At 37.6% G+C, this 16830-nt stretch overlaps 2 protein-coding genes across 10 annotated transcripts in view; one reads left to right on the forward strand and one right to left on the reverse strand.

Moving 5' to 3' along the window:
* BMP2K (BMP2 inducible kinase) overlaps nucleotides 1–7571 on the forward strand; it is a 130061-nt gene extending 122490 nt beyond the window's left edge. For all 4 annotated transcript variants that reach the window (XM_049632098.1, XM_049632100.1, XM_049632099.1 and 1 more), the window contains one exon: nucleotides 1896–7571. In XM_049632098.1, coding sequence (XP_049488055.1) covers nucleotides 1896–3331 — 1436 coding nt within the window. In that variant the 3' untranslated portion in view covers nucleotides 3332–7571. The remainder of the gene's footprint in view (nucleotides 1–1895) is intronic.
* Nucleotides 2927–16830, reverse strand: part of PAQR3 (progestin and adipoQ receptor family member 3) — a 28095-nt gene continuing 14191 nt past the window's right edge. The window contains exons 5-8 of one of the 6 annotated variants that reach the window (XR_007458120.1): nucleotides 15083–15173; nucleotides 11715–11863; nucleotides 8950–9043; nucleotides 2927–3361 (exon numbers count right to left, since the gene is read on the reverse strand). Coding sequence is in view for 1 of the 6 variants with exons in the window: in XM_049632107.1 (XP_049488064.1) it covers nucleotides 11721–11863; nucleotides 15083–15173 (234 nt within the window). In the remaining 5 variants the exon portion in view is untranslated. Of the gene's footprint in view, nucleotides 3362–8683; nucleotides 9044–11714; nucleotides 11864–14145; nucleotides 14313–15082; nucleotides 15174–16830 lie in introns of those variants that run through there. The other 5 variants (XR_007458118.1, XR_007458119.1, XM_049632107.1 and 2 more) reach the window with 5 other exon arrangements.

Consider the following 16830-nt stretch of genomic DNA (forward strand, 5'->3'; position numbering starts at 1 on the left):
TGAGATATTAAAACAGCAGGAAACCCAAATCTATTAGGTTCCGCAGTTTCTGATAGCAAACATTAAGAGGCTGGATAGCAAGATATCTCAAAAACTTTTTAAAAATTTGAATCTGTTCCTGAGTTTGAGTAGGGACAAGCTGGGTGTGGCAATAATGAAGAATACCCATGAAGAATACATCAGGGTCTGAGGCTAAAGATGTGGTAGGACAGAATCCAGATTGAGAAGGACACCCTGTGCTGGGCTAAGGGTTGGGACTTCAGAGAGCCCCTGAACAGTTTTAAGCTGAGCTACGTAATGTTTCAGAAAAGTCATTCTGGTGGCACTGGAGAGGAGTGGTCTGATGGACATGGTACTGGAGACAGACAGACAAGGATAGAGGAAATGAAATAGACAACTGGCAGAGGAAGAGGAAGGAACAGATACAAAAGAATTTAAAAACACTGGTGAGGAAGGAAGATGATTTCCAGATTTCTGCTGATTTGCAGAACTGGTTGACAGAAGTATTGTTCATTAATTCAGAGGGAAGGGTGAGGAGCACATTTTAAGAGGAAAGATATCTCTTTTGAATTATTGAATTTGAAGTAATGGTACGATACATATTCCTAACTATTAGATGACTCAGTATTCATGGTCACTAATAGAGATTCAGTCATGATGGTGTATGTGGCAATTAACATACAACTATTTAAGACCATGGGAAGACACACAGAGGAAAAAAGCCGAGGACAGAATCCTGGGGAACATACATGTATACAGAGATGTTAGTGAAAGAGAAGTCTCTACAAATATGACCAAGAAGGAACAGTTAGAGAGGTGGGAAGACAACGGTGCTGACTTTCAAAGAGAAGGTAAGAACTCAGAGGTGTCATATACCATAGGGACCATGTTAGTAACAGGAGAGTAATGGTCCTTCCATTGTAAGCTGATTAGTTTTCTTGGCTACAGACTATACTTCCAACCCTAATTATTTTGAAAATATCTGATCTTAGTCAAAGGAAGGGAAGGGATGATTGGTTATGTGGTTGCATCAGTTCAGATTGATCCCTCCCTCTGGAAAATCCATTAAATACACTACTGTATTGGGAGGGCATTATATTTTCATGTAACAAATACACTCTTTGTTATATACCAGACATTGAAATTGTAAAGCACTATATTTATTTGATGCAGTTTCACTACCCATCATACAGTGAACATACTGATAGTTTTTTTTTTTTTAAGATAGCATGCTTTTAATGTAATGTTTAGTAGTAAAGATATGATAGTTAAAGGAATATAGGTCATCTTGAGAAGGCAGGTGTCCTTGGTACACTCTCACTCAGTTCAGTACCCAGTCCTTGGCTTTGATCAGATTGTGGGGATGCACTCATGTTAGCCTATCTAATAAGATACTCGTTTATAAGGAAACCAGAATGCTTATTTAAAAAATTCCAGTGAAACATCTAACTGAGCAGACAAGCTGTTCATGCTTATTGATCTTTTTTGGGAAAATTTTATAATGGAGTAGAAATACAAGCAGGTAAATGTGGGATTCTGAGTAGAGGCGATTCATTGAATAATCTTATTTTGAAGGTGAAGAAAATTGGTCTGTGTTCTATATTCAGAGTCCTCTTTGGGTACTGTAACTAAAACTTACCTGGCATTGAGGGCCTATGAGTAGGTGGTGTGTAGGGTACAGAGACCAGGAAATCTCTCTGTACTAGAGGACTTAACCATCTAGTTGAGGACAAGTGCATTCCCTAAGCCTAATGACCAAAGCATTGATGCTATTTCTTCCTCTAAGCGAACTGGTATGAGGGATTTGTAATGCCTCGTGTTAGTGCATACTGTTCAGTGCAAATGGTTCTTGAAATGTACTAGAAAGCTATAATAATTTTTCTTTGAACCTGCAGGTTCTCCGGAAAAGAAAACTGAACATTCATCTACGAATCAAGAAAATAGTTCTGCAAACCCCATCAAGAATAGAAAAGCAAGTCCAGTATCTAAAGATCACCGGACTGGAAAGAAAACCTCAGAGAATTCACTGGTACAGGGTCAAGTGCAAAAGCGGAATGATGAGTCTGAAAGTGATTTTGAGTCAGATCCTCCTTCTCCCAAGAGCAGTGAAGAGGAGGAACAGGAGGATGAGGAAGTTCTTCAGGGAGAGCAGGGAGATTTTAATGACGATGATACTGAACCAGAAAATCTGGGCCACAGGCCTCTCCTCATGGATTCTGAAGACGAGGAAGAAGAGAAACATAGCTCTGATTCTGATTATGAGCAGGCCAAAGTAAAGTACAGTGACGTGAGCCCTGTCTACAGAGACAAATCTGGCAGTGGATCAGCACCAGGTCCCACCGACACACTTCTCACCCCAACCCGATTACCCTCCGATGTTGGAGTGGAGGCTCCCAAACTGGAATTTGATGTGTTCGGCGCTGTCCCCTTCTTCGCGGTGCGTCCTCAGCAGCCTCACCAAGGAGGGAATGAAAAGAACTTCTGTCAGCAGACCCTGTGTCCTGCTGTGGGTCTAGAGCAGGAGGAATTTGACGTATTCACAAAGGCACCCTTTAGCAAGAAGGTCAGTGTACAAGACTGCCATGGAGTGGGTCCTGAGGCACATGCTTTCCCTGGTGGCCCCAAAAGTGTAGATATATTTGGCTCCACTCCATTTCAGCCTTTTCCCACATCAACAAGTAAAAGTGACAGCAGCGAGGACCTTTTTGGGCTTGTGCCCTTTGAGGAAATAACTGGGAGTCAACAGCAGAAAGTCAAGCAGCGGAGCTTACAGAAACTGTCTTCTCGCCAAAGGCGCACCAAGCAGGATCTGTCCAAAAGTAACGGGAAGCGGCATCATGGCACGCCAACCAGCACAAAGAAGACTGTGAAGCCTACCTACCGCACTCCAGAGAGGGCTCGCAGGCACAAAAAGGTGGGCCGCCGAGACTCTCAAAGCAGCAATGAATTTTTAACCATCTCGGACTCCAAGGAGAACATTAGTGTTGCACTGACCGACGGGAGAGACAGAGGGAACGGCCTGCAACCCGAGGAGAATCTGTTGGACCCCTTTGGTGCCAAGCCCTTCCATCCTCCAGATCTGCCATGGCACCCTCCACATCAGGGCCTGAGTGACATCCGTGCTGACCACAACCCCGTCCTGCCTGGGCGGCCACGACCGAGTTCTCTGCATGGCTCATTCCATAGTGCAGACGCGTTGAAAATGGATGATTTTGGTGCCGTGCCCTTTACAGAACTTGTGGTGCAAAGCATCGCTTCACATCAGTCCCAACAGTCCCAGTCAGTTGAATTAGACCCCTTTGGTGCTGCTCCATTTCCTTCTAAACAGTAGATACTTCCGACGGACTCTTGTCATTAACTCCTGTTTCAAAAAAGTATGAATAGTTTTATGAATTTGAAAGAAAATTTATTTGTATAGCTCTTTATATCATTCATTCTTACAGGTCAATCAGAATAGGTGATTTTTAAATAAACCAAATAGTAAAAGGAAGCATCTCCACAGGGTAGTGACTTCCCATCTCTTCCACACAGGAGAAGGAGGAGCTCAACTGTTAGCTCTACCCCAGGTTTTGGCCACCAGACGTGACTGCACAGACATCCAGGGGAAGAACGTGCCGCCTTTCCAGTTGTGGAGCCACTGAAAAGGGACTGGAAAGGGGTGGCATTATTTTTATAACAGGATGTCACTTGTGTGTTCATTTCCCAGGCTCATGTCAGGATCCAGCATTTAAAACTAAGGTTATTTGTACATACATAGGTTGCATTGTGGATTTTTTAAAGGTCTCTTCTGATTTCCACACAGTAAAAACAAACTCTGGTTCTCCTCAAGAATTGGAAAGTTATCTGGAGAGAGCAGAAATTTCAGTCTTTACACCTTTCTCAAAGAGCAGAGCCAGAAGTAACTGTTGTGCCTAAAACTGTTTCCTTTTAAAAAAACAAGTGCCATTAATAATGGAATATCTATACAGAAGCCTAGAACACAAACTAAAGAGTAGTAGCTGATGTGTGGAAAATGTAAAAGAAAACGATACAGAAGAGAGAAAAAACCTACTTCAGGAACACTTGATAATTGTTTTTGAATGGCTTCTTGTTCACAACTTTTACTGTCATGTCCCTAATAAAGCAGATTGTTGGAAAAATGGGGAGTGAGGACAAGGGTTGTAGTGAAATTTTACTTGAGGAAAAAATTATGTAGCTGAAACCCTGAGTTTTTAAGACGTTTACAGCATAAAAATCATGTTGCATTTAATAATGTACTTTACTAAATTACCACCTTCACCAAATAGTCCCCAAGTCGTGAGCAACAATTTTCTAGGTAGATTGGGAGGGTGGAGTAGTTTTAATGAAGTGCACGGAACAGTGAAACCCATGAAGCCTTATAGGCAGGACGCCCGCATCCTGCTGTAAGTACCTCTGCACTAGTACACAAGATCTTAAAGTGGCTAGACGGTATTAGACGACGAGGAGCTAGCCTCTCAGTTCTGCTAGTTGATGTGTCTCTGGTGAAAAGAACACAGCTACCAAATTGCCTTTTTTTTTTTCCCCACCACAAATCCTAATTAGAAACTTGACATTTTATAGAAATTGTTTAAGAAGATAGAAATTACTATATGAATTACTGTGAATACAGTATCTGTGCTTCCTGTGTCTCCAGCTCTTTTAAGTTATAATGAACTGGCCTTCCCTATCAACATCTACAAGTTTCTAGAACCGTTAAAGCTATTTACAAAAAGGAGTGGAAACTCTTATTAACCGGCACTCTCCTTGATTGCTGTATTTTAAATGAGCTTTCTTTGAACCCAATTAAATGAGTAATCTTATGTTAATTCTAGTACCCCAAATGGGATGAGCTGTTTGTCTGTTTTCTCAGTTCTAAACTTGGAAGGAAGCAAAGTATGTATGTAACTATATTCATTTTTTATTCTTTTTTAAATCAGATATAAATTTGTGGACAAACAGGGAAGCAATATGTGAATCTCCATGTAGCAGAGGCAGACCAAGCATTATATTACTGCTTAAGAGTTGTATTTTTAGAGCCCCAACTGCACCAATTACTTGTCCTTGTGCCAAAGGCAAATATTATGTTTGCACCTTTTTTTTTCCCCCTGATTCTCAGGTTAATACTGCTAATGCAAATGCTCAAGTAGATGTTTTTCAAAACTTTACAAAGTAGACTCAAGTGATACTTTCTTTTAAAAGTGAAGAGTTGATGATTACACATAGTAAATTCATGAACTACAGTAGGTTTGTATCAAACAAGAATTTTTTTATGAAAATTTGTTGGTTGATGTGTACACAGTATGCTTTGACTATTTTAGTCTTTGGCCTTGGTCTCTGCTAGACCTCATAATGAGTTTCATAATTTAAAAGTGGGTAGTGGATGAATTAATGTAGTCTCCTTGGGATGTAAACATGAAATACTTCTGTCTGATATTGAGGCCTTGCTTACACTTGCTTTTCGATACACTGAATAATTTTAAGTGATCTGGACACTGATGTAGACACTTTGGGCTTATAAAATTGGATAAATTCTAAGGAAACAATTGTGACATTGTTTAAAATATTTCCATTCTTATGTTTATTATATCACGGCCCAGTGACTTTCCTCTTTTGAGATGACAGCTCAGAGGAAACAACAGGATTCAATAGGGGACCCGATGGGATAGAAATGGGGAGATTCCTTTGTGCCGAAGTAAAGGCATTTTCCCAAGGAGTACAGGATTCGGTTATTTTCCGTTTTCCATCACGTCCTCCCACTACCGTTAGGATATAGGTCACTCCACATAGTGATGCCCAGGTAATTCCCTTATGAGAATTCTGCGAATGGAGCTCCCAAGGTATGTCAAAGAGCCTAACACATATACCTGGGACACAGCATTCAGTAAACGTTTGGGATGGTCCAATTCTTGTTTAAAAGAAGGAAAGTTGAAATTATTTTCCTGTTATTAATCAGGTGTCCTCTGTGCTTCTTTTGTATGTAAAATAGTCATAACTAAACCTGTAATACTTGAACATCACTAAGGGAAGTAAATTGTGAAGCTAGCAAAAATCTGAGGCCAAAGTTACTTCTGTCCTAACAGCTTTAATAATGCTTGTTGATTTTGAATAATCGTTTTAAAAGTGGGCCATTTGCTTAATTATTTTAATATGACTTCAGCACAATGTTAGTGTTAAAAAAGATGAGCTTTTATGGCTTTAAAGAATGTATCTGCTGAGACACATAAGTTGCTTGGTGTATTAGGCGGAGGAGGAAAGGGTATAGGCTGGATGAAAATTTAACTGACTACAATATTTATTCAGAAGTATCAATTGGGAAATTGTGTAATTCTCCGACTGACCCACCCCATCCCTGCGTGTGTGTGTGTGTGTGTGTGTGTGTGTATGTGTGGGCACAGTAAGGACATTATTTGGAATTGTAGATAGACACACCTTCTGATCCCACCCTGTTTAGTGTTTAGCAGTGATAGATTGTCGTCATACTGCTGGCGGAAAATAGTAAGGTGGAGCCCACTCTGCTGCTCATCAGGCAGAGCAGTTTTCTTACTATTCGGCCACTCTGCTTCGTTTATTTTAGGTTTGGGTACTTCATTTAAGCATTGCTAGAAGGTACACAGGTATTAATATCACTAGTTCTGAGGAGTTTGGGTACATTTGTCTTAATACGTGTAGAATATACAGTACACTTTTTTCTTTTAGCAAAATTCCTCGTCATTTTTAGGTCTCATACTGAACTGACATATCTACTGTGAGAATAACAAATGTTTGAAAACTTTTATACATGGGGGTGTTTATATATTGAGAAAAATATATACACACACATGCATGCACATGTCACATCTCTCTGCTGTGGAGTTAATGTGAATTTCTCATTTTAAATGGAATTGCAACCACAATCATTAATACAAGAACATTCGCTCCTAGGGAGGTGTTTTACAAAAGCCACTAAACGAAGGAGGTAGGCAGATGAAAACGCAAAGGGTCATCATTTGGGTTTTTTTTTTTTTTTTTAATTTAAAAATCTATTGTGCTACTTTTGAAAGAATTGTTTTTATTACTACGCTCTTTTTGTGATGGAAAGGTCATCTAATAGTAAGTGTTATAGTAATAGTAAGCTACTTTTTAAATTGCTGGCAAACAGCTTTAAGTGCACTTTCTTTGGTTACACTTCCATTTTTTGTTAAACTTGAATTTTCTGAAGCCTTTGATGTACCACTAAGCAAATAACTTTAACTTTTAATAAACCTGATTTATGTGTTTATTATATTTCTAATTGTTACCAAACATACTTTCTAAAGTAACTTCAATCCTCAGATATAGCTGGGAAACTGAGATAGAATCAGTTGCTTTTTTTTTTTTTTTCTTTTCTACATCTAATTAAGCACTGATTTTACTGCTTTGTTGCCTTTACATTGCTTATTCTTATTGACTGAATTCTGTCCCTCATTCACTTTGTTTTGTTTGAAATTTAAAATTATTTTCTTACTGTATTTATCATACCTATTGTTTTAATAATCTGCTTTCTTTAAATGCAATAAATCCCAAATGGATTGCATATTCTTTATAATTAGTGACTTTGGCGTTTTTCATTGTTTGTCGTAAATGTTTTGGATGTAAACTTCTATTCAGTTTTCTTTTATTCACACTACAGACATTAAGCACCTATTATGCTCCAGCTAGTAGAATAGAAAAGAGAAAAGGGATTAGATCTCAATCCTTAGGGTAAAGCTCAGAGTGTAGGATTTAAGAAAACCTGTTGTGACCTAGCATTTTTGCAGCAAAAACACCACATAGCACAATTTGTTCAGGCATTCATTATAATTCATTAAATTCATTATAATTATAATGAAGGTAAGGCAAAAACATGACTTTGAAGTAGCTTTTGAATGTCTGACATTGTTTTTGCATTATATATAATTTACTTAAGCTCCTTAGAAACTGGTTAACATATAGAACTTAAAAACTCTTTGGTTAAATAAGATACTGTAATCCTTGATTATGTCAGAAAAGAGGCTTTGGCATGTTAAAGAGAAAACCTATTTATTGGATTGGTGGACTAAGTTTGGTGTTAAGATCACATTATCTTACATATTATTCCATAGTCTTTAGATTGGTGGCTTGTGGAAAGATTCATTTTATTATGAGCTTTTTTGGATGTAGTGAGATTTATCTAAAGTTATGTGGAAAAATAAGGGCTTTGTGTCTTTTTAATAAATGGCACACAGTGTGGATTGTACTACTGTTCAAATTCAGTTATAGTTAACTGCTTTAGAGAAAAGTCTATGCTGCAATTAGAGCTATTTATTTTGAATAGCTTATCCCTTTTTAAGGAAGTCCAGCTCTGGCATCATGTGTGTGGGATGCAGGTAATTATTCTCATATTGAAGGCGCGAGTTTTACATTGCACATTTAAAAATAGTTCGCTTTTGCTTCAGGTGATTGGCACTATTGAAATTACATGTATGTTCTGTAGTGTTTTTGATCCCAGACATATAAAGCAGCACTAGAGCTTTGGTGACAATAGCATTCCTGTCCTCCATGGATGGAATTTTCATTTTTCACAAGAGACCCCTGCTGCTGGTAGCTCTCCCCCGTGAGAGTGTTTCCTTAAAGGTAGTTGCAGTTTTGGCTCCTTATCTCACTACCTCCTCAGAAGTCTGGTACAGAATTTTGGGGGACACTGGTATCCAGTAGCATCTGTACCTCTTTTTAATACAAACATAGTAATTGTGATAATGCATATAAAAGACTTGTGTCCCTCCCCTGGTGGCTGAGCTGATTCTTCACACATTTTGGCAGGGACGGGATTACCCAGAATGATGACTTCAGGTGGATACAGACCTACTCAGCTCAGCAACTGGCAGGGATCCAGAAGTGTAGACTTTGCCCCTTCATGTTTAGTACAGGGCAAAGATATCTCCAGGTAGGTACCTGCCAAATGGAGTTGCACACCTTTATGCCAGTCAGTCACAATCTTCAAATCGGTTACTTTGTCCAGGTGGGATGCCATAAGATGTGACAGTCCCTGAATTCTTCATTCCTGATTCTAAAATATGATTTTGAAGCTGTTACGTATTATAAAGAATGACAGGCAGCACTTAATATATTTAGTAAACCCAGTTTATTTACATAATACATATTTTGCCATGCAGCTTACTGAATTGCGCTCAGTGTCATAACAAAAAAGACAAGCACTATCTTTTGAAAATGGCTTTATATAGAAAGATAATTGCCTCAAATTAGTCAGCTACAACCTTATAAATCACTATAGACAATTTAAAACAGCCATGGATAATTTTAAAATGTACTTGTAAAGTCTGTAGGTAAAGAGCTTTTATAGTTTACACACTGTAAAATTAAAACCAGCCTTTTAGTACGGTAGCTGAATTGTGTATTTTTAATCTTATTTTAATAAATCTATAAAAACAAAAATAACTTAAATATACATTATTACAAGGCTCAGATCTGGAGGCAATTTTTAAATAGTTATTCTTTAATGTTAGCAATGTCTTAAAAATTTTGCCAGTAGTGATATGCACACAGTAGGTGGTCAATAAATGCTGACATACAGAAGTGTTTATTAGTTGACAGCAATCCACGTTCATTCCCTACTTTATAATAAATATAGTAAAGATGAAAATGAGAGAGGATAGCTTTCTTACAGTATTTAACATTTTCATAAAAAGATGAAAGGTTTACATGGTATACTTCTCCCTACAGTCAGACCTGTATGCCTTTTAAATGAAAAAAACAAAACAAAACAAACCCAAAAAACAAAAAACAAAACCAAAAAAAAAAAAGTCAAACACAGAATGATCTTTTTATCCATGAATTCAGATGGCAAGGATTAAATAATTCATATACTATTACAAAAACCCAGAAATATTTTTTAAAAATTAAGAGAAAGTGAAACTTACAGTTCAATATGTTTTTATTTTGAGAAGATTTTATAGTAAAAGTGGTATCAGGCCTAAAATAACTAGACTTTTTAAGTATAACTACTCAGTGTATTTTGTTTGGCTAAAATGACAAAATATCTATTTAAAATCAGTATCATGTAAACCCATAAGAGATGGTTTAGGGAAAATACATCCTATTATCATTACACTAAAGTCTTCTTTCACTTAGCACATAGATCAAATCTGTGGCCTTATAAAATAGCCATTTTCAAAGCAGTGTGTTCCATCATCATAATGGGTATAATACAGCACCCTTAGTCTACTGGGAAGATTCTCCTTACTGAGATACTAGCATGGGGAATTTATATTCCAAAAACACTATACTGAAAAGAAATACAAAATTTTACAGATGCATAAACTGAGGCACATTAAAGTAACATTCCTAATACCAGATGGCAATGTGGCAATGTGGAAATAAGCTTCACCATCAATCAACACTTCTGATATTTGGTAATTCCAATGTTCTGAAGATACACCAGTATTCAAAGCAACTCCTGTCAACCCATTAAGAAATCTGAATAATAATTTATATCCAATGAACAGCATGTTTTTGTGAATGACTGCTTTAAGGAACTTAATTTATACATGACAAGGCCAAAGAACAAGAAGAGTGCTGTATGGTAGGGCAGTGAGATCTATTTTTTAGGTATATATAATGAGTAAACTTAATGTTTCAGGCTCAAATATTAGTGTTATCAATACTGTGAGTTGTCAATAAAATGCTAACACATGCATAAACGGAAAGACTAGAGCACAGGTAAACAATCATGTCATCGAATGGGGAATCAGGATGACTTTGTTCTAAGGCTTAAGGTTCATTTCAGGGTCAAGACTGGGCCATCTGGACTCTGTGGCCTTGAGAGTGGCACCCATCTAATTGGGAACCCCCATCCATCACGAAATTTAGGACTGCAAATTCAGTGAAATTCTTCTACAGGAATTTTGGAACCAAAAATCTGTAATCCACTGGCAAGAGTGCAATTATTATATGGAACTAAATAATATTCTTCAAAATTAAAAGGATTAAATGCTAATAATGTCTTAGTTATTATTAGACCACAGAATTTGTTGCCTGATCATATAATCAGTTTTTAATGTGATTCTTATCCGATGGAAAATGATGCAAGTTCTTTTCTTCTCAAAGCCTCTCTCAAGGGAGGAAAGGATTGAAGTTTTTATTCTAGCAAACCAAAAAATACAATGTTCCTAAGGAGAAGAGAGACTATAGCTAAGGGAAATCATATTTTAAGTGCCAGTTTCTCACAAACCATATATTTAAAGGCTAGTAATTATTCAAAACCAGTCTCCTAGCTTACGTTAAGCATAGGCTATTGCAACCTTCGCCTTGGTTAGGCACTTAAAACTTGATCAACTACTGTAAATATCTTCTATTAAAGGAATCAAACAGGATGACTCCATTTTATGATGGAGGTGAGCCCTTCCTAAGCAAATTAAGCTGGTGTTAAGTAAAACAAATACTATTTCTATACTGGTTTCACATTCATTGTTATTCAGATGTTTCTTATAAATGCCAACTAATTTTCACTTTCTGTACAAGCAGCAAATTAGTAGTTTTAAGGGCTGTAAAGTAGTTACTATTACAGATCCCCAAGTATATTTTTCCATTTTTATAAAGTAGTACTCATGATATATTAAATAGGAGGAAAAAGAAAAAATTACGGTGAATCTTAGAAACAGTGGGGTATACAACTCCCCATTACATATTGCTTAATAACTGAATACAGCAGGTGGCCATACCTGAATTCACAAATGTGAAACATAGTCAGGGCAAGGCTTGCTATGTCTGTACTGCATGACATACACTGTTGACTGATGCCACCAATATAACATCACTACTGCAAGGATGTGCCATATTTGGTGGCTTGATCCGAGGTAGTTTAGTTGTCCTAGAAGGGAAGGTAGAGAAAAAAGAATATTGATTCTAATATTTTGATATTAAAATAAGAATATATTCCTATGTCTGGCCTTGGACATATGGCTTAGCAGCAAAAATATTTTGGCCATCTCAGAGCACCTGGAGAGTAATTCAATCCCAGATGTTTTTAAAAAAGGATGAATTCATATTTTGGTCTAATTTAAGGACATTGGTGAATTTTGGAAATACTATTCCAAGTGTGTTCTCAAATCTAATTTGGTTAATTTCAGGAATTTGACCTTTTGTCTCCAATGTCTTATACATCTGGATACACACACACACACACACACACACACACACACACATGCACACACATGTATATATCATGGGTTACATCTGCAAAATGCAATTAGTAATGGCTTCATTAAGTAAGGTTGATTAATTCATATACAACTTAGAACTATTTCTCTTTGTGCTTAAAGTTTAAATTCCAAGGAGATGAATTAACATATGGGAAGCCTCTTGAAAAATATCAAAATAAAATACAGAGTTACAGAAATTTAAATGTAAGTAACTTTTTCTTACTCATGGTGCTTCTATGGTCATGTAGTATAAATATTCTCTAACCTTACCTGTCTTATCAAGAGTAATAGTACAGTATATAGATTTTATTTATTTAAATGTTCATTTTTGAGAGAGCTCAAGATGGGGGTGGGGCATGCAGAGGGGAGGACTGAGGATGTGAAGCAGGCTCTGTGCTGACAGCAGTGAGCCTGAAGTGGGACTTGAACTCATGAACCCTGAGATCATGACCTAAGCCGAAGCTGGATGGATGGTCAACTGACTGAGCCACCCAGGTGCTCCAGTATGTAGATTTTAAAGTTTAAGTCAACACAATCCTTTCCATAGGGGTTTCTACCCTTTTTTTGGTGCCACAGACCACTTTGACACTCCAGTGAAGCTCAAAGACTCATTTTTAAAAGCACAAAATGCAGAGGACTACAAAGAAAATTGATCACATTGTAATACAAGTATGCAGATCCACTTAATTCTGCCCATGGACATCTTTGGTGATCTTTGGACCCAATCAAATATCACTGTGATGTTTACATATTTAAAAAAATGTAACTGAGGTGAAAGTCATTTCTTAGGTATAAATTTTTTTATTTCACAGTATTCACCCACCATCTTACCACCACTGCACGTATTTCTCTCTCTCTCTTTTTATTTATTTTGAGAGAGGGAGAGAGGGAGCATGTGTGTGAGTAGGGGAGGGGCAGAGACAGGAGGAGAGAGAGAATCCCAAGTAGGCTCCGCACTTGCAGGTTGCGGGGTTCATGGTTCGAACCCATGAACCATGAAATCATAACCTGAGCTGAAACCAAGAGTTGGACACTTAACTGACTGAGCCACCCAGGTGCCCCGCACATGTTTCTCTTTACATCTGGGTCATAAATGGGGACTGGCCAGCCAGACAAGGTTTCTAAGCCACTCATTCATGAACATCTGAGACTATTACTTTTATCTGTAAAGACTTTTTGTCTTGTATGGTCTCCATATGTCCACTGCTCTACTGTGCCTGTACTCCACACATTCAGCTACTTGGGGCACGTTTTATGTCAAGCTCACCTGGAAGAAAAGTGATATAACATTTGACCTTTTATAGGTGTCCTCTATTAGGTAACTGGGAACTTCAGATATGAATATTTTAAGGCATAAAAACACTATGGCCATAACTATGTAGTTCAGAAAAATTTCATCATTCAATTTTCTACATGTACTTGTGAAGAAATTAATAATAAAATAATTATTAATAAGGTGATATAAAAATGCATTTTGCCACAACTGCATTTTTTTTTTGGAGGAAAAAAAATTTTTTTTTTTGAGGAAAATTCTGCTCTGCATGAAGATGGTCTTCAATTAAGGGACACGTCCTTCTTATGTTCCTAAATCCTAATGTTTACACTCAGGTTCTTCTTGGTACTCCACTTTTAAAGCTCAGTGGTGAAAAAACCAAGTGCACAGAAGAATGCCTGAGGTTCTGTGATCTAGTCTCTAGATCAGGGTTTCTCATCCTTTCTTCTTCCCAACACACATCATAAGTGGCATAATCCTGTCTTCGATTCACTGTGGAAGATTCTTCACCCAAGAAGGAGGGACAAGTCTGCATTTTGAATTTGAGCCACACACCTACTTCTACCTCCCCGAACCAAAAAAATCACTGCTGTATGCACTTTGTTATTCTCGACTCAAGCCAAAGGTCACCTGGACTTGCATCATTCTGTGCCTTACTAAACCCCATTTTTCACTTACGGGACTGAGGTGGAGGGACGTCATCATAGTAACAACTGCTAACGTGTATTGAGTGCTTACTTCTTGTGAGGAACCTTGCTGAATGGTTCTTGTACATTTTCACATGTAATCCCCACAATAACCCCATGAGGGAAAGTAGTATCTCCATGCTCAGATGAGGAAATGAGCTGAAAAAGTGAAGTAACTTATTTAGCTCATGCAGCTAGTAAGTGGGCAATATGGATTTGAACCCAAGCAGTCTGACTCCAGAGCTAAAGCTCCTGAACAAGCAAATACATGTTTTGGAGAACATTATTTATTCTACCTGGTATCCTGTTAGTTATTTTCTATCAGAAGTCTTTTTCTCTGGACTGGAGGATCAGGGAAATCTTTCCTTCTGTTGAGTCACTAGCTTGTGTATGTTTTGGGGACATGAAGACCCTTAACTTACATTATTTGTACTGGGTGCCAGGAAGTGGAAATGCAGATTGGTGATCTATTTTTAGAACCTCATGATGGATATATGGTGAAGTGGTCCTAACCCTGGCTTCTTTTCATTATCATCTTATTTTCCTCTGTCTCTTTTCTTCTTATTTTATGGATCTCTGCATATATAAATTATTTTTTAAGAATGAGTTGGTATATAAAGAAGTCATTGGTGATAGATAATTAGTACTTCACAAAATAAACAGTGGTTGGGAGTCAGAAGACTCCCAGCTTTGTCACTAGCTCCTAATTGTGAAATGGTAGTGACCTCATCTACTACACTCAACTCGTGGTGAGGAGGAAAGGAAGTCTATGGAAGCCCTTTGAAAGTTAAAGTTTTAGATAACATTGGACAATAGGAGAGCCTTTCTATAACCAATAATACTGAAATAACTTTTGATACTCTGAAACATACACCTCCACCATATATTTAGAATCAAGTCACAAAAAGCACTATAAAAGTGTTACTTACCTGGAAAGTACCGTTCTGGAACTTTGGAAATGTAGAATAGGAAAGCAAGAAGAGCAATCACATACATCACAATTACACGGGGTGCAAAGTCCTGAAAAGCAAAACATTTTTTCACAGATCTTCCTACTATGACTGAATTCCTAATTTACTGTGAATCTAATTCATTGATTAGGTAGAATTCAGAGGCAGAATTTAAGCCCATTAAATCTAAATTGCTTTTGTAGACAGTATCCAATAATAGAAAACTTGCTCTCAATACTGTAGAAAATAGCCCACAGGAGTGGAACAGAGAGTGTCCTAAAGGTTAGGGTAATAAAGGAGGTAGAGCTTGAACATGGCTGAAGGTCCTAAGGACACCCAACTCCACCAACATAGTTTCATGGGTGGAACGCACATGGGGAATGGAGTTATCAGCTGAAGCAGCAAAACACTGAAGATCAGGGACCTGTGGCCAGAAAAGACTGCAGAGGTTTGGTCAAACAATGCAATGTGTTCCACCATCCCAGATAATGGTCCTCTTGAATACTACTATATGAAGCATTCCATCTCTCAGTTCCACTGGAAAGCTTTCCCTTGCCCTGAGAAAATTACCCAGCTATAATTTATTTTATAACAATTTTATATATTGTTATCAATTCTGGTTGTAAACCTAATACACCAAGAAGACATTTAAGAAATAAAGACAAAATTACTTCTCTCTACAAATATTTGAGAATTATCAGGGTCCTCCTGAAAACCTACATTCTTAGACTAATGAACATGAGATTTCTCATTCTAGAACACGACTGCAACCTATCCCCAGGATTAGCCCTTCTGGAACTTTTCATTTTTGGTTAAGTTTCTCTCTCTTTCTCCATCTTTTTATTTTTTTAAATTTTATGTTAGAGATAGAGAGTGTGTGAGAGGGGCAGAGGCAGAGGAGAGAGGGAGAGAATCTTAGGCAGGTTCTACGCTCCGTGTGGAGCCTGACACATGTCTTGATCCCACGACCCTGGGATCATAACCTGAGCCGAAATCAAAAGTCATTCTCAACCCAACTGAGCCACCCAGGCACCCCTCTCCATCTTTTTAAAAGTATAGCTTATTGGAAAATTTCTCTGGAAGTCTCCCTTCTTCACTGGAATGATCTGTGATCACATTAGATTTCCATCTTTCAGAACCACTATTTTCCTAAACCATATTTCTATTTTAAAATTTCTGAACACAGGAAAGTTCCCATATTTTTCTGAATTTCTCAGAAATCCATTGGCTCAATAGGTCTGGTTCTCTTTCTTTGTCATTATAAGATTAAAAGGGATGTGTATACATCATCCCAAATTTTGGCCTCTTCTAGGTCAATAACCAGTTATTCATTTCTGGTTAGAATTAAATCTAGAGTTGCATTTCACCATTGTTTTCTTTAACTTATTTTCAAGAAGTAAAACTGTCAGAGAAGTGATGTTTTCATAGATATCAGGATCACTGAGGTTCCTCATCACTACTATCTCACTTTTCTCCTAAATTCCTAATTTTATGAAGAAAACATCACCCTTTTTCTCAAGTTGGCAAAGTGGCCAGATCATATCACTCAATTTGCTATATCACAGAACTTTCTTTTCTTTTCTTTCTTTCTTTTCTTTCTCTTCCTTCCTCCCTCCCTCTCTTTCTTTCCGCCTTTTCTTTCTTTCTTCTTTTTCTCCTTTTCTTTTTTTTCTTTCTCTCTCCTTCCTTCCTTCCTTCCTTCCTTCCTTCCTTCCTTCCTTCCTTCC

The sequence above is a fragment of the Panthera uncia genome, chromosome B1 (assembly GCF_023721935.1).
Source record: "Panthera uncia isolate 11264 chromosome B1, Puncia_PCG_1.0, whole genome shotgun sequence".
Taxonomy (NCBI): Eukaryota; Metazoa; Chordata; class Mammalia; order Carnivora; family Felidae; genus Panthera; species Panthera uncia.